The sequence below is a fragment of the Psammomys obesus genome, unplaced genomic scaffold, assembly GCF_907164565.1.
Source record: "Psammomys obesus unplaced genomic scaffold, mPsaObe1.curated_primary_1811, whole genome shotgun sequence".
Classification (NCBI taxonomy): domain Eukaryota; kingdom Metazoa; phylum Chordata; class Mammalia; order Rodentia; family Muridae; genus Psammomys; species Psammomys obesus.
The window spans coordinates 5,917,787-5,938,839 of NW_026596131.1; the positions used below are offsets into that span (position 1 = coordinate 5,917,787).

At 38.8% G+C, this 21,053-nt stretch overlaps 2 protein-coding genes across 5 annotated transcripts in view; both read right to left on the reverse strand.

The window, feature by feature from the left end:
* LOC129665621 (ABC-type organic anion transporter ABCA8A-like) overlaps positions 1-15,018 on the reverse strand; it is a 76,569-nt gene extending 61,551 nt beyond the window's left edge. For both annotated transcript variants that reach the window (XM_055592407.1, XM_055592406.1), the window contains exons 1-6: positions 14,751-15,018; positions 8,638-8,739; positions 6,568-6,772; positions 4,474-4,638; positions 3,605-3,708; positions 2,737-2,963 (exon numbers count right to left, since the gene is read on the reverse strand). In XM_055592407.1, the coding sequence (XP_055448382.1) occupies positions 2,737-2,963; positions 3,605-3,708; positions 4,474-4,638; positions 6,568-6,772; positions 8,638-8,733 (797 nt within the window). In that variant the 5' untranslated portion in view covers positions 8,734-8,739; positions 14,751-15,018. The remainder of the gene's footprint in view (positions 1-2,736; positions 2,964-3,604; positions 3,709-4,473; positions 4,639-6,567; positions 6,773-8,637; positions 8,740-14,750) is intronic.
* A 3,504-nt stretch (positions 15,019-18,522) lies between these two features.
* Positions 18,523-21,053, reverse strand: part of Abca9 (ATP binding cassette subfamily A member 9) — a 70,082-nt gene continuing 67,551 nt past the window's right edge. For all 3 annotated transcript variants that reach the window (XM_055592409.1, XM_055592410.1, XM_055592411.1), the window contains 2 exons: positions 20,956-21,011; positions 18,523-20,454 (listed from right to left, as the gene is read on the reverse strand). In XM_055592409.1, coding sequence (XP_055448384.1) covers positions 20,356-20,454; positions 20,956-21,011 — 155 coding nt within the window. In that variant the 3' untranslated portion in view covers positions 18,523-20,355. The remainder of the gene's footprint in view (positions 20,455-20,955; positions 21,012-21,053) is intronic.

A 21,053-nucleotide genomic window follows, 5' to 3' on the forward strand; every position in this document is an offset into this window, starting at 1 on the left:
TATTAGTGTTCACAGTTAGGTGAAAAAATAGGACCTATTCTGGGCACTCAGGTAACCCTCCTTTCAGCCACACACTCACTCTCCCTCCAGAATCCACAGGATCTTCTAGAATATAGAAGGAGAATGTAGTAATTTGGGGGTGTAGACATGCAAATAATCTTATATGAAGATGCAAGACAAATCTCATGAACAGTTGCAGTCTTAAGTCAGGTGTGGATGCATGTGGGTCTTGCTGAGTTGTAATTCTTGAGAAGAACTAAGTTAGAATCTCTTTGTCCTGTACAAAGGTTCTCTGGTCTAAATTTTTCTTTCATGGATTGATATGGAAATAAGAATGCCTAATTCTATATCTCCCTCTCTCCCCTAATGTGCTTACAATAAAGTTTTTCTTTCTCCTTATAGAGAAACCAACTGTTCTGTGCTCTTTTAACATCAGCAACATAATAATTTGAATGGTTTTGAGGTTTATATTATTATTATTATTATTATTATTATTATTATTATTATTATTATTATAAGAACACACATAATCTTTTTCCTTTGTCCATATTCTTTTTCTTCATTAATACTTTCAGATGCTTTATAGTCTTAAAATGTTTATAGTCTTAAAACTATACATCTTAAAAATGTTGATGAAGGGACATAGAGAAGCAGCTCTGGCTCGGCAGATAAAGTTCTTGGCATTCAGGCATGAAGACTTGAGTTCGATTCCCAGAGCCTACAAAACAAAGTGCTGTGCGCAGTGGTGACCGGTTGTAACCCCAGAACTAGGGGAAAGGAGACTGATAGGTTCAATGAATGACTCTGTATCAATAAATCAGATGAACAACAGCTGAGGAGTAAACGAGAGGATGATCCTGGCCACTATACATGCACACATATGTGTGCATACAAAACCACACACATACCCTAACATGTGAAGCTTAATGGCCAGCGAAAATGAATGTATTATTGTGGCCGTAAAAATTTATAACATGTTTTATTATTGTCGATAGATGGTTCCTGTAGCATTTCCTACTTTCACTACATTATCATTTATTGATTGACAGCTTATAATACGCCCATTGGACACTTATTTTTTCCCAACTTACAAAACAAAATCCTACCATCCATTCACTTCCTCTGATCTCAGAGACAGATGAATATTAACTTGTAGGAGCTTGAAAATAAGACAAATGTTTCCTGTCCCTAATTATGCATGCAATTCCTATTCTTACAGAGTAAATTTATCTTATCAGGCCAAGAATGTAAAACTTAAGTTATATCTTATGTCAACTACCTACCATTTTTTATTACTGGTCCTCAAAAAAAATATGTATGGCTTTCAACTTGAAGTTTATGCTACTTCATACACAGATCATAACCATAACTGCCCAAACACACATTAATATTTACCATCTACTGATCACCAAATAATTTTCAAAGTGTGGGCTAGGCTTTTACAAGAATAAACTTAGGGGATGGCTCAGTGGTTAAGAGCACTGACTGCTCTTGTTGAGGGTCCAGATTTGATTCCCAGCAGCCATGTGGCAACTCACAAATATCTGTAGTTTATCACCTGGCCTCTGTGAGCACCAGACACACATGCGGTGCACAAACATGCAGGCAGGCAAAACACCCATACACGTAAAACAAGCAACCCTCTCCCCCTTAGTTTTAGAAGAAGAATAAGCATAGTTAATCATGTCAACAACCATACAAAGCAGTTATAGTATAGCTGGATATTATCCCCCACTTTTGGAGAGGCAGAAACTGAGGTTCACTAATTTATGCAGTCTTCTTGTTATAACACAACTGGTGAGGGCAAAGTGAGACATAAGTAAATGATAATTTTATTTATCTATGTTTTGTCCTTCTGTTTCTCTTGACTAAGTCTACTGCTCAGGGAGAATAATTTTTAGTATATTCAGCTCCACAGCACATTCTTCTATAAAGTGTTTAGCATACCATCCCATGTAAGCAATCAAATAAGTTGATTATTTGTCCACAACAACAATAACAAAAAGCATCTGCAGTGGTTCTCAACCTGTGAGTCACAACCCCTTTGGCAAACATTTATCTCAAAAAAATAAAAATAAAAAAACTTACATTACAGTTCATAACAGTAGCAAAATTACAGTTATAAAGTAGCAGCAAAAATAATTTCATGGTTGGGGGTGTTCCCACAACATGAGAAACTGTGTTAAAGGGTTGCAGCATCAGAAGGTTGAGAACAACTTCTTTAATGCAAGCATTTCATTGAATATTAGAAGTTCTGAGTTCTCATGAATCTAAAAGCAATAGATATCGGTTGTGCAGTAACTGAAATATCACTCAATATCTAATAGGTAACCTGTTACTCAACTCAGAATTAAGTGTGGTTAAATCCAGCCTTTCTCTGTCAAGTATAACACTGGGGAAAGTCCATGTAGTTCAGAGGAAACAAAGGCAAGAAGGTTTTAGTAACGACAGAGCATTTGGAGGGTCTGTTATTTTGTTTGAAACAATTTCACTGTTGACACTAAACTCCAGGTGTGACCAATAAGAACTCTCAACTTCTGATCCCTCTCCCTCTACCTCCCAAGAGTTGGGATTAACTGTGTGTGGCACCGTGCCCAGTTTCTATAGTGTTGCAGATCAAAGTCAATGCTTTACGTGTGCTAGGCAAGCTCTCTGCCAGCTGAGCCACATTCCCACTTCCCAATGATTCTCTTGTCCCCAGACAATCACTTTCCCTGAGCCCCAACACTGACTCACCAGAACGCTGAATCTCGAAGACCCATCACTGTCATCAAGCCCTTCAACCTTTTCCTTTCTCGTGTAATACCGGCTGAGACATAATAGGTGAGTGGGGAGAAACAAATAATATAGAAAAAAAGGAAGTAATCAATCGTGGTTCCTCCTTGGACGATGAAAGGCTCTACCTTCATGTATTTTCCAGTGATTGACATCATCTCTTCCATCACTGAGTGATTTGTTGTGACCTAAACAAAGACATCAGTGAAGAAAACATGAACACCAGTCATACAAAGATGACATCCCTTTTGTCCCGAATGTGTAACTGACTTGTCTGGATTTGATGATAGCCTGAGTGTCTTCTCACATGTTCTGTAACTAGGTTATTTAGATGCTAGAGTCAAATCTTTCATCCTGGTCTACCCACACTACTCAGAATTTTATCAACTTCATGCCTCATGTTTTGGGGAAGTTTTTTTTTTCTGTTATGTAAGATAGATGTTTCCCACCTGATTACCCAGTGATGAGGATCACTTCAACAGGAATTCTTCCATCCAAGCTGAGAATTGTGTATTTCTTTATGGACAAGAGCCCTGTTTATAATCCCATGATAACAGATGGTTTCTTTTCTGATAACCATGTGATTACATGCCCGGATCCTAAGAGGACCGATCCCCTGAGGAGTTAAATCTTGTTCTGTTGGTGTTGCTCTCTACATTGTTCTGCTATGACTAAGCAGCAACTTTGGTGAATATTAACGGGGGAAACTGATTAGATGACTAAATCGGAGTGAAAAAGTAAGTAAGTGAGAAAACAAAAGAACATAACTGTCTACTAATATGGTCACAAAACTGAGTTGAGTTAATTTTCATCAAACATTTGCACTCACTTCTATGATGGCTGCATTAATGGCAGCTTGGATAGCCACAAACCCATGTCTCCAGAAGTATGAAACGTCGCAAATAATATTTTCTTCATATGAATGACAATGATCTTTGGGAACAAAGAAAAAATATGATTATAGTATTCGATCTTAATTACGGCAAGCAGTGAATTCTACAATACCCTCACGCACCTCAAGCACATTTGCTGCTCGAAACCTGTGCATCTCAAGTTTATGATTATTAATGACTATTGAAGTGGAGACAGCGAAGCCACCTGCCGTGGGAAGTCTCTTCTGTTTGTTTGATTTTACATCTTCTCAGACTCACTAGGTTTCTCGGATTTCCATGCTTCTCCAGAGCTCATTTTCGAGCGTTTTTCATTTTGCTTTTGTACTAGCAACTCTTGTTTGTCTGCTTTTATTTGCTTCTAGAAGTCACCTTTGTTACAGTGCAGAGGTGAGGTGGGAAGTCTGGGTTAACGGCCAACAGTAACTTGGGAATTAAAGGGTCTATGTTGGCTTACAAGTTACAGTGCATCATTAAGGGAAGCCAAGGTAAAAGCGTGAAGCAGAGACCATAGAGAAATGATGTTTGCTTCCCCTTGCTTGATCAGCTACATTTGTTTTAGGGCCTAGGCCAACCTCCCTAGGTATGGTACCACTCACAGTAGGCTTGACTCTACTACATCAATTAGCAATTAAGAAAATAAGATACAGCTATGCACACAGGCCAATCTAAGGCAAACCATTCTTGAGTCAAGGATCTATTTCCCCAGGTTGTCCAGTTAACAACAAAACTAGCCAGGAAATATCCTTACCTTTCTCATAACATTAGAGGAGTGGAAAGCCACTTAATTTGCAAGGCGCTTAGTTACCTGTGTGGTCCTGGTGTTCCTTCGTGTTTGGGATCCTTGTCTCCTTCAGAAACTTCAAATGATAGGAGTAATTGTCAGTGAATATGACCCTCACTACATCGCCATAATGGACTGAAATGAGTTCTGTCATATTTTCTTCATTTGGAAAAGCCAAGATTTTTCTTCCTGGCAGTCCAAGGAAAAAACACACTATAAGTAAATGTTTATAAACAATATCTATGAGACGCTTGCTGCTTGCTGTGACAAAACACCATGACCAAAGTCAACTTCAGGAAGAGAGAACTGATTTTAGCTCATGGTTTCAGAGTTATAAGAGTCCATGGTGTAGCAGAATGAACTGGTTCTCAAATAGGAAGTGTTATGTTGGCTGTGTTAAATGTCAGTGAGAAATGGATCCTGCATCGCAGTGGACCAATCGAGAAAGAGTTTGATGCTTACTTACATCACTGCCAAATATGGTTAATGATGGTCTTCGTGGACCTGAGTATGACACTGTCACAGGGACACTAGATTCCTCTAAATGTTGAAGTTGTTAGTTTTGACAAATGGAGAAAGCACTCAGGAATCTCTAGGCAGAAGCCAAAGAGTGAGATAGAACAAAAGGGATACTAAGGAAGAGATGAACTTATCATGGTATGCAAATATTTCACCTTCTGTGCTCATATTTTATTGGCAAGATTTAATTGCATGGACCCAAAGAGGTGTGATGCATCTTTGAAATGCATCTTAGATGTAATCATGAAAATGAAAATATATTTGCTAATGATGTCACTATTCTCTTCCATTGGATGTAAAAAATGATATGTTTGTTCAATTCATTACCCATTGGTTTGTTTTTCTTATTGCTGGGGAACTTGATGGTGATTCACTGCTATACATTATAGAGTCTGAAATAATTGTACATTATTTAATTGAATGCGGCAAAAAGAAGAGTCCGTGGTGGCAGGGCAGAGCCATGGCACCAAGCCACAGACGTGGTTGGAGAAGGGGGAAGTTTGTATCATCAAATACAAGCACAAAGCAGAGAGAGTGGCATCCAAGTAGAAACCTAATTCCATTTTCTCCTACACAAAATTTTTAATAAAAATTATTCCGAATTATATGACAACCTTGAGTTAATCACTCATACTAAAATTGTCAAAAGTGTATTTCCAGTGTTATAGATAAAATCAGAGGAATGTATGTAGTTAGTTATTTTCCTTCATATGCTCTAATAAACAAATTCCCATTTGTTCATTACAAATACAAAACAACCTACCATTTACTATTACTATTTTACAGAAAGAGAAGGATTAAAAATATTTTTTAAAAAAGGAAAAACCATTGTACGTATGCATGTTTTTTTTTTCCTTAGGAGAAGGTGTTACTCGAAAACCCATTATGTTTGATGAATATGTCTAAAATATGTAAAGTTCTTAACTAGGGGACCAGCACAGTATGCACCACTAACACGATCCTTACTTTATACAGGCGCTGTGCTGAACTGTATGAGTAGATGTTGCATCGCATAAATATAATTAATAACAAGCGGAAAAGAAGAAAAATAAATGCTCTTTTGTGTTGGCAGTGTTCATAAAAGGAACGGGAACAGACACACTGTGTTCCTGCTTACTGAAGTGCATTTTAATTCCTTGTCCGTAAGCTAAACTGTGGGATCCTTGGAGAGTCACTCGGTTACTTTAGAGATTTCATGCACGTGAAGATAAACTACATCGACCTAGAAAATAAGATGCTGAAGAGACAGCTCAGTGGGTAAGCATGATTTCCTACATGCATGAGGGCCTCAGTTCCAATTCCAGAACACATATAGAAAGCCAGACATGGCTAACGTGCCTGTAAACCCCCCAGCTATTGGAAGACACCAACAGAGGGATTCAATAACCCTAGCCTAGCCTCAACACAATCAGATAGAGAATGATAAAGCCCCTACATCCTGATCAGACTTCTGCTGGCTTCCACATGGATGCTAACGTACACTCCAGAGCTAATCAAGTGAACTATAACTTAATCGGTATGTGTGTGTGGATGTGTGGGGGGGGGTGTAATCAAATGAGCTAGGAAGAGAGTTTTCCTCTGAGTTAGCAGAAAACTCACCTGTCATGTAGGAGACCAAAGAGACTTTATTCATTATGCTCTGAGTTGTGGGGGTGACAGGCGTGTATGCAATCGAAAAGGTGGAGTCGTTAAATGAGTCGATACGCCCCAGGTCCACATCAGGCAGTGATGAAAAATCCTCAAGTCTATTAATTTCAGGATATACAGCTAAACAGAATAGTATAATTGCTGTGTACAGGAGTTCCTATAAGGCCAGATAAAAGCAATAATTTAAAATTAATCAAACAAAATCAATTTTGCCGTAAAGCTAAGTTTTTTTCTGGCTAATTTTCCAATTTTTCTATCTCCATGGATAGATTTTTTTAATATCCACTTAATATTTATTTATTTATTTATTTAAATATTGATGTTTAAATAAATATTCATTTAATATTTAAGCATATTTAAGGGGATGAGGGAGGGGGCTACAGCTGGGATACAAAGTGAATAAATTGTAATAAATTAATTTTTTTCTTTTTTATTTTCTTAATTATACTTTATTCACTTTGTATCCCCCCATGAGCCCCTCCCTCCTCCCCTCCCGATCCCACCCTCCCAACCCCTTCTTCACGAATGCCTTCTCCAAGTCCACTGATAGGGGAGGTCTTCCTCTCCTTCCTTCTGATCTTAGTCTATCAGATCTCATTAGGAGTGGCTGCATTGTCATCTTCTGTGGCCTGGTAAGGCTACTCCCCCTCAGGGGGAGGTGATCAAAGAGCAGGCTAATCAGATTATGTCGGAGGCAGTCCCTCTTCCCATTACTATGTAACCCACATGGACACCAAACTGCCATGGGCTACATCTGTGCAAGTGTTCTAGGGTTCCTCCCAGAGACTCATACTCCAACCAAGTACCAGGCATGGAGATAATTTTTAAGAAAGAAATTAAGCATCCCTTGTAAGTTTCAAGACTTATTTTTTTTTAATATTATCTTACTGTATACCCGAAGTGGACTTTTAGGTTGTGATTCTCAGGCCTCATCCTCCCAAGTATAAAGATGTAGCCACTACACCTAGCCTCTTCTAGGGAATTTTGGATGGAAGTAAAAGTTACTGCTCTAGAACGAGGAGAGGGACTGAATTTTAAAAATGCAGCAGTAGGCTGTGATAGGGTGCAAACTCCCTGCAGCCCTCCTTAGTTTGATTTTGCTGCGAGAATCAGTGGATGGAGACAATTCCAAGACACTGGTGATTTAATAATTATTTTGTCTTAGTTGTCCTAGCATTGATGATTTAATGATAATTACTATTTTGGACGTATTTTTGACTGCAGGATAAGAAAACTCAACAAAAAGCAAGAACCTCAGAATACTGCTCTGACTTGACAGGTGTCCATACCCGTGAGCTACAAACAGCAAATCACTCTAAAGGTGTTTCTTTTTAACTTCCAAAATGTGTGTGCACGAGCATGTGCACGCGAAACACATGCATCCATGTACACAAGCACCACAGTACCCATGCAGAGGTCAGTGACAACCCATAGGGGTCAGTTGTCCTTTAGCATCATGTGAGTTTAGGGATCAGAGTCATGACCTCAGGCTTGGATGAAAGGGCTTTTGCCCCTGCCCCCAAGCCATCTTTCCAACCCTGGCCCAATGCTTGGCTTTTTAAAAGTTCACTGATTAGGTACTTAGTATAATCACAATCCAGTTAACAATTGCTACCTGACTACAATGTCTGATGCTTTGATGGAAAGATTTTCTTCACAGTATTATGCCAATTTCCCAGCATCATTGTGTTCTTAAGAAACCAAGTGCTTTTTAAAAGAGATCCAAAAGTAAAGCCCTCTGCCATTGGTGTGTCTCTATTAGCTCACTCATTGTCTCTTTGACCTACTGCTTTTCTTAATCTTAATTAGTGAGCAAAACAGTTTTAAATGCCTTTGTAAGGTTTTAAGATGTTTATTGTAGTCTCATTGGCACCCTCCATTGTTGTACTTATTCCTTAATGAATGGCCTCCGGGTTCTGTGTAGAGGTCTGATTTCTTCTCCGGGGTTCATCTTCCGTACTGGCACACAAGGGAAACACACTGGGCTATCACACAGAAAACAGGGCAGATCCTGAGTCGTACCAAAAAAGTGTCTCTCTTCATTCTCTTTTTTCGAAGCAGATTCTTGCAAAATAAAGCCCATGTTTGTTGGCACACATTTATCTTTCTGTTAACCATCTTGGTCTGTTTAGTAAGAGAAAAAGAGAAGGGTCAACAAATACTAAGTTCTTTAGAGGAAATTTTCTGTACATGTCAGAGCCTGGTTGACTATTCACAAGAAAATGCTTGGATTCTGGGAATTCCTACCTTATCCAATGGGTATCTCTTCTATTTCCTTCCCATTTCCTCTTCTCACACCCAGACTCCTTCAACATTGTATTTCCTTAAATGACATTCCCCTCTTGATTCCATAAATACATTAACATTCTAATTAGTGTAATACATAGCCATTTAAACACACAGAGAGAAAGAGATACAGAGAGAAAATTATGTGGTTCTAGGCCTGGATGTCCTTTTACATGTAATACATAATCAACACAGCTAGTACAATGTAAGGGGAAGATTAATTCAATGTGAGAAGAATACTCTATTTCACTTGGGAGAAAAACTTAATTTGTGAGAACACTAAACTTCTAAGGTAGGAAACAAAACAGAATTTTGGATCTGAACAGTCTCTTTTCTAACACTACAATGAAAACAGTATCATGGACAATATTGCTGTGCAGATATGGAAGATTATGTCCAGAAGAACTGAAAGTATTAAGTAAGGAACTTAATCCTCTTAGTTCTTGTTATTGTTGCAAAGTAATTTTGTTCTGTCTTTATAATACAGGAAAGTAGATGTATTTTTGCACATATTATGAACTGAATAAGTATCTTAAGTAATTTCACAGGTTGCCATGGGAAAGCTACATTGTGTTTGGGCATGTTTGAGGCGGTGGTAATGTTGCCCCTGAAACTGAAATTCAAGCAGGCTTTAGCTCGGTTAAAACTCATGAGGTCTGGTCTAACTTTTCCAGCTTTCTGCTGTTGATCATCTGCCAGGGGATGACATAGATTATAAAGGAAGTAGCTGTCATTTTAATGGGGTAGGAATATATGTAGAAGTGTGTTTGATTGAGTGGGAGAAGCTGGGCATGGAGAGAAATGGTGGATAGTGTTTTAGAGTCATAGTAGTAACAAGGTAGAAGTTACGGGCACGGTGGAGGGAGAGTCTGATGAGAAACCATAACTTTTTCTATACTCTTCCTTGATAAAGGGTACTGATTAAAGTAGGCACCATACCAAATAAGTTCACACTAGGCACCTGAGAAGGGTACCATTATTCCCAGTAAGTAAAGAAGTTGAAGAGTTTGAGAAGTTTTTATAGTAATGTTCAGCTTTTTTGCAACATAACATGTTGGATTTTTTTTAAATTCACTTTGCATCCTTGTTGTAGCCCCTTTGCTCCTCTCCTCCTAGTCCCACCTACCCTCCATCCCCCTCCCCTCTCCCCTTTTCAGAAAAAGGAGTTTCTCTTTTCCATCCAGCCCAGCTCATCAAGTTGCATCAGGACTGCGCATGCCCTCTTCTCCTGGGGCCTGGCAAGGCAGTCCTGCCAGAGGCAAGTGATCAAAAAGCTGGCAAGCAGTCCATGTCCAATGCAGTCCCCCTTTCTCTTACTAGAGGACCCGCAAGAAACCTAAGCTGCCATCTGCTACATCTTTGTAGGGACCCTAGGTCCAGTTCCTGCATGGTCCTTGGTTGATGCTTCAGTCTCAGCAAAGCCCTGCTTAGTTGTTTCTGTCAGTCTTCTTATAGGTGACCTCCTGTCACCTCCAGGTCCTTTTTTCTTTCCTCCCACTTTTCAACAAGACTCCCTACACCTTGCCCAATGTTCAGTTGTGAGTCTCAGCATCTGTTTTGAGCCTCTGTTTTTTGTTGTTGTTGTTGTTGTTTGTTTGTTTGTTTGTTTTTAAGTAGTGGTCTTCTGAGAGGAAACAAAATGTTCCTTCCCCGAAAATAGCCCAAGAGAAGCTGCTGAGGTATGACTTGGGAGGATAAGGTTCTTTCTAAAGCTGACAACAGACTAAAGCTGAGCTAGAGCCTACTGAAAGGCACCACAGGTATTTCCATGGAAGGGCTGGCCATGGCTCAGTGTATGTGCAGTAGTTGGCAGGTCTAGTCACCTGCACTTGGAAGAGTAATAACCAAGAATAAGAAGCAATGATGTCAATTGATGAAGAACGTGTTTGGCTGAGTTTAAAGTATGTAGGGTTGGCCATGGCTCAGTATTTCAGGCATGTGGTATACAGTTTATTTGTCATTTATGCTGTACTTTCATTGCCAAGTACATACATTAACCACTATGTATTGATCATGCCAAGAGATACATTAACCACTATGATGACTGAATATGCATGTAAATTCTTGAGTTATCACACTAAGAATGTGAGGAATTTAAACATTTAACGTTTTTGATATATGGACAGATGGTCATATATCAAATTCAGAAATTGTGAATTTGGAAATCATTTTTCTGCAAAGAAAAACATCTCACTTCATAGCTATTTTTTAATATTTCTTAGGAATTCACATTTTACTTAAATCCTTACTGGTTTTGAATTTCAAATAATTTATTGTCACCTGCTTTTTATTTATTTTTTTTAGGGTAAAATGCAGAACAGATGTAGGCACAGAGATGAGGAAGCAGGATCTGGTGCCTTCCTGGGCCAGTGAGGAATTCTCAGATTTGTACAGGAGGTTGAGCAAGGATGGCACATAAAGTAAGCGGCCACCTTTCCAACCCCTGCTCATGCATTCCGCAGCCTTATCTTCATAAAGATTTTTATAATGGCTGTTTGTCAAGTTCTTGCAAATGTCCTGCCAACCAATTATCGTAAAAACCTAGCTGAAAAGGTGCTATTTTTTTTGTGGAATGCTTTCAGAGATGGCAATTGTGAACTCCGCTCCTCTCTACTGGCTCTGCCCATGGGATGATGAAAATTGACCTTTCTTATAAAAACGGGAGGAAATAGCAGGACGGATGGCCTGGACATGAGGATGCGATCTTACAAAATTCTCCAGTTCAAGCTTTTTACAAAATTCTCCGGAGGTTAGGGCACAGATAAGAACGGGAGAATAACTCAGAGCCCACTCGGTTTCCTTTTTGTGACTGGGTGGGGGAAGATGAAAAGGGATGGTGCTGTGTCTTCTACTGGGTTTGCATCTAAAGATTCGAGCTATTTCATCAGGCATGAATCTGAATGGTTTGTGTGGAATTTCCAACTTTAGCTTTTCAGAATTAAAGAGAATAAGCAGTAAGACATGGCCACCTTCGAATTACACTCTTCATGGTAGAGATTAGGCAATGGAGCACACTCTACCCAAAACGCTACAGACAAAGGGGCATTTACAGTGGAATTGTTGGTCCTTACTTTGGAGGGAAGGACTTATAAGCAGTGAAAATTTGCCACAGGACTATCATTAACATAAAATATATGCCCCTATGAAACTGACCTTTACTTCAGAAGATGGGTGGAAGGAAAGAGAGTTCAGAAGGTTAAACATTAAAATATCATAATCTCTCAATTTTGTTGTTCAGGATAGTAATTGCTGAGTCAATGACTGTGTGAATAGATGGTGAATCAGATGGAAGACAGTTTCTCTTGGAAACTCATTTTATATTTTTAAGTATAGAAACATCTTAACTTGACATGGAATAAGGAGGATAATTTGTCTACAACTTTCAACTCAACAGAAAAAACAGTAACCCATTTTTCAGCTCTTTCATGCTTAAACCTGCTCTCTCTCTCTCTCCCTTTCCTCCTCTCTTTCTATTATATATATTGTCCATTAGTGTGTATCTTGTTCTCTGGTGGCTAGATCAATTTATTTTTGGAAGTTTTCCTTTTTTCATGAAACTAAATGCTCTATTACTGCTTCACATTTCTTGTTATAAATATGTATGGTAGATATTGTTTTGTTAAAATATATAGAATGGCATTTTAAATTCATTATATACAGAGAAGAGGTTGTAAACAGTATGTAGCCTATAATCTAAAGACAAATGCTGTATGCCATTATGTTATCACAAATATTTTTCAAAGAAAAAGAAAAAGAAGCAATGATGTCATGTGTGTGTGCGCGTGGGCATGTGTGTGTGCGAGTGTGTGTGTGTGTTCATGTGTGTGTGTGTGTCTGTCTGTCTGTAGTGTCCATGGGTACCAGGGAATTTGTGGACAAACAGATGATCTTGGTGAGGATTAGGACATTATAGAGACACAGAGATGTCTCTATAAAGATGAATCCACAAGCTGGCTCAACGTTAAGTGCGCTTGCTACCTGAGTGTGAGCCCTAGGACTCATATGTTGGAAAGAAAGAGCTAATTCCTACAAGTTGTCTCTGACCTCCACACTCATATGATGATATACGGGAGCCTCCTCACCCCCCGCCCCAGCCATCCCAATAAATAATTTTTAAAAACCCTTGAGGTCCTCTGATTTAAATGTTAATTGTGTTTAAAACACACTTTCACAGCAGCATCTAAAATAGCATTTGATCAAAGAGCTGGGCCCCATAGTTCAGCCAAGTAGACACATGAAATTCACTGTCACAATGTGAGAATTTATATAGAGAAGTTTACTCTGGCAGAACATTCCCCAGAAAGGGAAGTTTCATAGCATTGTTGACTATAACATCTTTCCATACCCCAAACCAAGAAAATCGCACACAAATCCAGTTTGTCAGGCCTTTCTGGAAGCTGCACATAAAAGAAAATGAAACAGCATAACCCTTCATTAAGTTCATTAAAACGTTAAATTGTGGAAGGCAGGGGCTTGCTTATACTGAATTACACAATCAAATTACTTCAGAGGGAAACATCAGTTTTCTGGGAAGCGTACCAGAGCTACTGCTTCCATTGTGCTGCTCTATGCAGACCTGTGTCAACTGGCTCTTAATTCCTAGTAATTGGTGGAAGTAACCTTTCACCAACATGTTGCCTAAAACTAGTCCACAAAGTTGTGATGAGATATCACTGTACAGATAAAGAATAGACGTTTGCCTGCATGATACTCTCATCCCATTCATGAGACAGGTTCAAACAGAGAGCTGTCTACTTTCCAGGATAAAAGTTCAGGTGAAGAGTCCAGAAGCTAGTCTCATTGAGCAGATGTACAGCAGCCACTCACATTTCCAGAAAAGAAAACATGTGGCAATTAAGGGAGGCTTAGAGGCAAGTCTTGGTGTGAACGGATGGAGAAGAGATATCAGAAAGCCCACGGGCTGACAAATGGAGAGAGGAATGTAGTACTAGCAAAAAATAAACGTTTTAGGTCAAGGTGTCCAGGAGTCGACAAGAATTGGTCCTGGCAACATGAGCTTTCTCAGAGAGATGGTACAGTTTGAACCAGCCAAGGGAGCAGCCACAGCCCTTTGCAGTCAGAAGAACTGAGCCTAACTTCCAGCCCCAGAGTTCCTCTGTAAATCAATCTTCATCATAAACATTTCCCCTGCTTGTTTTTTCTTCCCTCTCTGATTCGTAGATGCTTGCTAGCTCATGTACAAATAGAAATGAAGGTTTTGCTTCAGCATGAGTGAATATTACTGAGTCTCTATGCCAATCAACAAACTGTGTACTACAAACTCCTGCAGACAGCAACGGGTATAACAATTGGAATAATGCCATTATAATGAAATGGCATGTGTCTCATTATGATTCATTACATCATACCTGCAGACAAAAACATGCAGGTGAGTATCTTACATTAAACAACAACAACTGCAGGTCTGGGGATGGCAGGCTACAATAGATAAAAAGCATTTCTCTAAATGTCATTCTAAAAAATTCTCAGGGTTATAGAAAGTGGATTGGAAATGCCTGCAAATTATTGTGCAATAAAAATACACGTGCGTATAACTGCAGCTTGACCTCAGATTCACATTCAGATTCACAAGCAGTACATGCTTCCAGAAGACTTACTTACATTTCTCATGATCACTAACACATTGCTGGCACATTCCCACATTTTTACTTAAAGCAATAAAGTACGACAATGTCTTTACAAGCAGCTATTCCTTTTCCTGTAGACCACATAAAAACAAAACCCACTGTCCAATAAACATAATTTCTCCCTAGAAATTTGTCTTGAGTAAATGAAGTCTCACTTATAATTATATAACACAAACAAAACAAAAGCAAAGATGAACTTACCTCTGGAATGTCTGAAGAAAGTGTCCTAGAATCTTGGTTTACCCCTGATTCCTTGCTTCCCCGTCTCTGTCACATCTGTGTTGTTCTGATTCTGTTTGCCTGTTTTGAGCATTCCCAGACTGACTGCTTTTGGAGGAAGATCATAGTTGTCATTTTCTTGGCCTGCTGAGCATTGTATTCACGTGACTACTCTTGAACGAATCTCTTCTCTCTCACTCGCTCGCTCGTCCGCTCTCCCTCTCTCTCTCTCTCTTTATTTTTCTTGACTTCCAGCCAGTTCCCACAGCTAGCCCTACTTGTTTGACTAATTATAGTGTCACGAAAATCTGTGTTGAGGAGGGAATCCAAATTTGTAAGTTTTCTATGCCCTCCCCCAAAACAAAAAATTGGTAGATTTCAAAAATAAGTAAATAAATAAAAATCATCCTCTAAAGGATAAAAGAGCTCAGAGCTCTGAATTTACTCCACAGTGCTGAGTCAGATAATCTAGTCAGGTTTCAAACAACATAGAAAGCAATACATTGATTTTTTTTTTCTTTTTGTATCATATCTTCCATCCTGTCCACTTTATCAGTTCCTGGTCTTATCAGCATCAGCCAATGAGCTCTAGCTTTGGAATGTGCTCAGCATTATGGATCTCAGGAGATAAGGCTCAGCACAACATTGAGCTATACACAGGAGATTGAAAATCTAAAGTAAGGCAACCATAAAACGGCATTTTCTTTTGGTAAAAAAAGTCATAATTTAATATAGAGTTATTAATGAAGAGAGAAGTTGTAATCCCTGCCCAGCTAATATTTAGAAAATTCAGTTTGATTTATATAGCTAGAAAAAATGAAAATTAGTTCCCGGGCATCAATGCACTTTCAAAATGCCAGTCTACAAAAGATCACTTTTGACTTCGGATACTATTCCCTGAATATTCTAAGATTACACAATGAAATCTGTCAGATTTAAACTTATAAAACAAGCAAATGCAGTTGAATCTCTGAGGTGTTTACCTATTCAGAATTCTGAGATCGTTTCTATATTTCTGGCTGATGTACACTCACAAGCTCTGGGAAGGATTTGCTGCTCTGTAAGAATTCATGCCCATTTTATGTCCTGATTTTAGCTTCCCTGTCAAGACACTCAAAGAAACAGCTCTTTCTTCTACAACAGCTGCTGTCATCCTTGAAAAACATCTTTATTTCCCTTCCAGAAGGCTGCCATATTTGCTTTGCCAAAGGTTTTACTCAGTTAGCCCTGCTTTGCGGAGGTTTTTTTTTTTTTCTTTCTTTCTTTCAATTTCCCCTCACAGAAATATTTACAGATTATTGTGCAACATGCCACCGGGGCCTCCACTGTTGTATAAACATGCAAAGAGCCGTGAACTACAAAATAAAGTGTTATTGCGACAGTTGCACTACAGTATTTTATATTAACCATTTTTATACCAATTCACTAATTTATTATAAACCAGTACTTCTTTTTGTAAATTAGCCCAGAGTTCTGAGAGAAAAAAAAAAAAAAACCAAAGCTCTCATATTAAAAAAAATTAGAATTTTTTTTTTTTGGTGTGTGTTTGTATAGAGATAAGACTACCAAGCCATTGGCTAGACAAAGACCTTGGTTTAATTCAAAAGTGTCTGGGTAGTTCTCAACCTGCCTAATGCTGTGACCCTTTAATACAGTTCCTTGTGGTATGTTGACCCCAACCATAAGCTTACCTTCATTGCTGCTTCATAACTGTATTCTGCTACTGTTACAAATCATAATGTAAATATCTGATTGCAGAACATCTGATCTACAACCCTTGTGAAAGAGTCACTGGGCCCTCAGAGGGGTCGTGACCCACAGGTTGAAAAACACTGTCTTAGCAGTTTATCAGAGCCCTGAAGGAGAAACACTTACTTCAGGTTTTTAACCTGGCCTTTCCTTGGCCTGAATTACTCTTTTGGCCAGTGTCGTCCCAAGTAATTATTATAATAAACAATGCTAAAACTTCAATTATCTTAATATAATAAATACATTAATGTAATAAATAATAATATAATGTAATATAAATGTTATATGTTATATATAATTATATATAATTTTAATAATATATAAAATTATATATGATATAATAATACATATTATATTACATATAATATAATATTATATTATATATAACTTTATATATTTTTATATAATTATATATATTATATAATATATATAACTTAATATAATAAAGCAGTTTGTAGAAGTTTATTTTTCTTCCTTGTTGTTCCTCTCAACTACTCCACTATAGGATATCTACATTCCTTCTCTCATGGCCACCTCATTTTCAAAGACAGACAGAGAGCGTCATTCCCCTCCTCAGAACCTCAGCAATTTCCTTCTTTTCCACTGGTCAGGGGAAGCTCGTTGGCACAGATCACCCTCTCATAATGCCAGCTGTGTCCTACAGCAGAACAGATACTGTGGAATAATCGCATCCCACAGAAGAAGAGACATCTTTCATGGGTCAATTTAATATTTATTTCTTATTCGCTTTTTTGAATTTTTAATTTTATTGACAATTTCATATATTTATGTAACGAATTTAAGTGGTTTGCAGTTCCCGTTTTCCTCACATCACCATGCCTATGCACTCTTACAAAACCCTCTTTCCAGAAACTGCCCCTCCTGCTTTCATATCTTCTTTTTAGGTGTAATCCACTGAGCGTAATTAAAGATTCTTGCCCAAGTGCAGTGAAAAGTTATTTTCTGGGTCAAGCACAGCTTCACAGTAGCCAGATCACTGAGGAAAACGGTGCCCTCTGCTCCAACCACCACCAACCACCCAGGGGATTGTGGTCCAATGTACTGCAATATTGTTAGGAGCCTTTTCTAAAACAACCAATTTATTCACAGAAATGACCAATAGTGGGAATTCTTAGTCATCAGAATGTTGGTGATGTTGCCATTATTGTGCTGTGCTTTTGAAATGAACATAGCTCTGAAATTATCTGTGGCTCAGGTCTGTTGTCTTGTTTTCCTTCATAGAACTATGAGCTGTAAGTCTTTTTTGAAACATTCACACTGTTTTGCTAACTTTCTTAACCAGGAAAATGTACTGTCAGGATACTGAAATGGTAGATAGCTTTCTTGGTATCTCCCATAATCTATCCCATCAACATATTCTCATTAGAGTGTTTCACTAAAAAAAAAAAAAAGTGTTCATAGGACAAATGAACAGAGTCTTAAAGGCCTGGTAGAGAAAAGCTTTGAATGCAAGAATCATTGCACCACTTGTCCTTTTGGTTTATTGCAAAAAACACTTAGTCTACTACTAACAGGTACAGTCTTCCACGTGGATATGTGCTCAAAAAACTGGAAGTGTCACCACAGAAATATTTGTCTATCCATACTTACTGCTGCAATGTTCCCAATAACGAAGAGACAGAACTAGCCTGGTGTTCTAACAACAGATGCGGAAGGAAGATGTGGAAAGGAAAATGTGGTACATACATGTGATGGGATTTTATTCAGTTGTAAAGTAAAACAAAAGTATGACATTTGCAGGAAAAAGGATGCAACTTATGTTATTTGAAGTGTCCCAGATTCAGACAAATTCCCTTTATTTGTGCTCATATATAAATCCTAGATTCAGATTTGTGTGAATCAGAATTCACACACATGCACACAAGTGAGGGCGCACACACTGGTAGTATAGATTATGAAATTAGAAAAATGAAAGAGGAAAAGGGGACTTTAGGATTGGTGTCCTAGTTTCCTTTATTAGTATAACAAACAGCATGAGCAAAAGTCACTTTAGGAAAAAAGGTTTTATTTTAGCTTACAAGTTACAGTCCTTCTCCCAGGCAAGGCAGGAACTCAAGCAGAGATCATGGAGGAATGTTGCTTACTGGCTTGCGTGCCCTGGTTTGCTCAGCTACCATCCAAAGTTCACTTGCCTAACACTGGTACCACTGAGAGGGGGCTGGATACCCTTGTATCAACTGACAATCAAGAAAATGCCTGAGGCTGGAGAGAGAGCTCGGTCCTAAGAGCACTGGCCCCTCTTCCAGAGGACTTGGGTTCAATTCCCAGACATGGAGGCTCACCTCTGCTTGTAATTCCAGTCTCTGGGTATTTGTTGCCCTCTTCTGGTCTCCATGGGCATTGCAAACATGTAATGCACAGATACACATGCAAACAAAATATACATATATTTTTTTTTAAGAAAAGAAAATGCCTCACAGACATGCCAACACTTCCTCAATTGAGGTTTCCCTTTTCTAAGTAATTCTAGTCTGTGTCCAGCTGAGAAAGACTGATGAGGGGAACATAAGAGAAGGCTTTGGATACGTGCTACCTAAAGGTAGAAGGGGGCTAGTGGGTGAGAAGATGACCAACAGTGTAATGCAGGGGAGGAAGGGGGGAGAGCAACAGAGAAGTGTCAACAGAAACAAAGACTGTATGAAAACACCGCATTGACACCAATTATATTTTTATTTTGTTTTTGTTTGTTTGTTTGTTCTGAGTGCAGATGTGTAGACACACACACAACACCACATGTGCCTGGAGGTCAGAAAACAACCTGAGGGATGGTTCTCTCCTTCCACAACAGGTATCCAAGGATTAAACTCAGGTCATCAGGCTTGACAACAGGTGCCTTTACTTGCTGAGCCATTTTTTTCTGACCCCAACTAAAGTGCATTTAACGTATTGATTTGTATCAATTAATTTGTCATTTATAAAGCCAGGTAAATCGGTAGGGGCCAGCATTAATGTCTCCTTTTAAAATTAAAGGTTTGGAGCCTTGGCTCAAGTTCTGCGAGTTTAGGGTAGTTGATATTCATGTAAACTATGAAAATACAACCCTGGCATCAAGGTAAATTTTTTCACATAACTGCCTGTAAATGTTTGGTGAATTACTAACAGTAACAGCAGTAACGACAGAAATCTCCTAGATAAGGGTTCAGGGTAACTGTACTGGCGTTGCAGTAACTGGGCTGCAGAGCTCACAGGCTTGGTAAGTAAAGGCTGGCAAAGCTAGTCCTTTCACCTAAGAGCACACTGTTGGCATCACTTTTTAAAAGGCAAGATTTCAGAAACATGCAGCCCGTCATTTAATGACTTTGTGTATTTACCCCAACAAGTGTAAAGCTGATTTTGTAGTCACAACGGACAAAACATTTCTCTGTAGCCCAAAGTCTGCAAACTGTCAAAAAAGAAGAACCAATGGATGAGGAACAGGTCAGAGTGAGTTACCAAAAACAAACACTGTGCTGTTGGGAAATCCATCGATTCTCTTCTCCCTGAAGTCAATATTGTTTACATTATACCTTCCCCAGACCACAAGGAAAGACAATAGGTAATGTTTTGAAATTCAGGGGAAGATCAATCAGTCTCTGGAGCTCAGAAGCATCGATACTATTATCAATGGATTTTAAAACTCCATACTGTGTGAAATGTGCCTTGGTTGAGGGTGCTCTGTCTGCGTGTTCTAGCCTGTTCTCCCTTTGGCCATTACTTAAAAATTCTGACACGAGCTTCAAAAGTACTTAGTGCTGCATCTGAGATGAAGAAGGAACATGGATGCTATTATAAATACTGTCTTTAAATGAGCTTGAAGAGAAAGGGAATGCTTAGAAAGTTAAGGCTCTTCCTGTGGGAGGAGCTTCCACTTCACTGAGGAATCTAGTTCCTCCTCAAAATCACCCAGCTCCTGCTCCTTGGAGAGCTCCAGGAAGACCTAGGAGAGAAAACACATAAAGAAAGAAATGAGAGGCATAGCATACTCCTTCAATAGCTGCAAATGATACAAAGGTATATATATGTATATGTGTGTGTCTGTGTGTGTGTGTATATATATATATTTTTTCTAAGCTTATTTGCTCTTTTTTTGCATGTGTATTCATGTCCATATGTGTGTTGGTACATTTGTGTACAGGTATCTGTGGAAGCCTGAAGTTAGTGTCAAGTGTCCTCTTCAGTTTCTATCCACACTTTATTTACAGAGGGATGGGCACTGAATTGAATCTCTCCAGCCAGCATTCCCTGATTAAGGATTCCACCTTTGTTTCCACTCTGTTAGAACTACAGGAGTCAGCTATGCCTACTTGGTTTTTTGTGGATCCTAGGGATTCAAACTATGGCCCTTAAAGAAGTTCAGAAAGTGCTTTATTCACTGAGCCATCTCCCCAGCTCTAACCTTGCTCTTTGGGATGATTTGCAATGGCTTGAAATGACCCACCTGCTCCAGAGTGGACTGTGAGAGGCTGTATTCTTCCAAGTCAAAGTTCTCTTTCACTGTGTAAGGAGGAATGGCCATTAGGGATGCATACCTTTTTA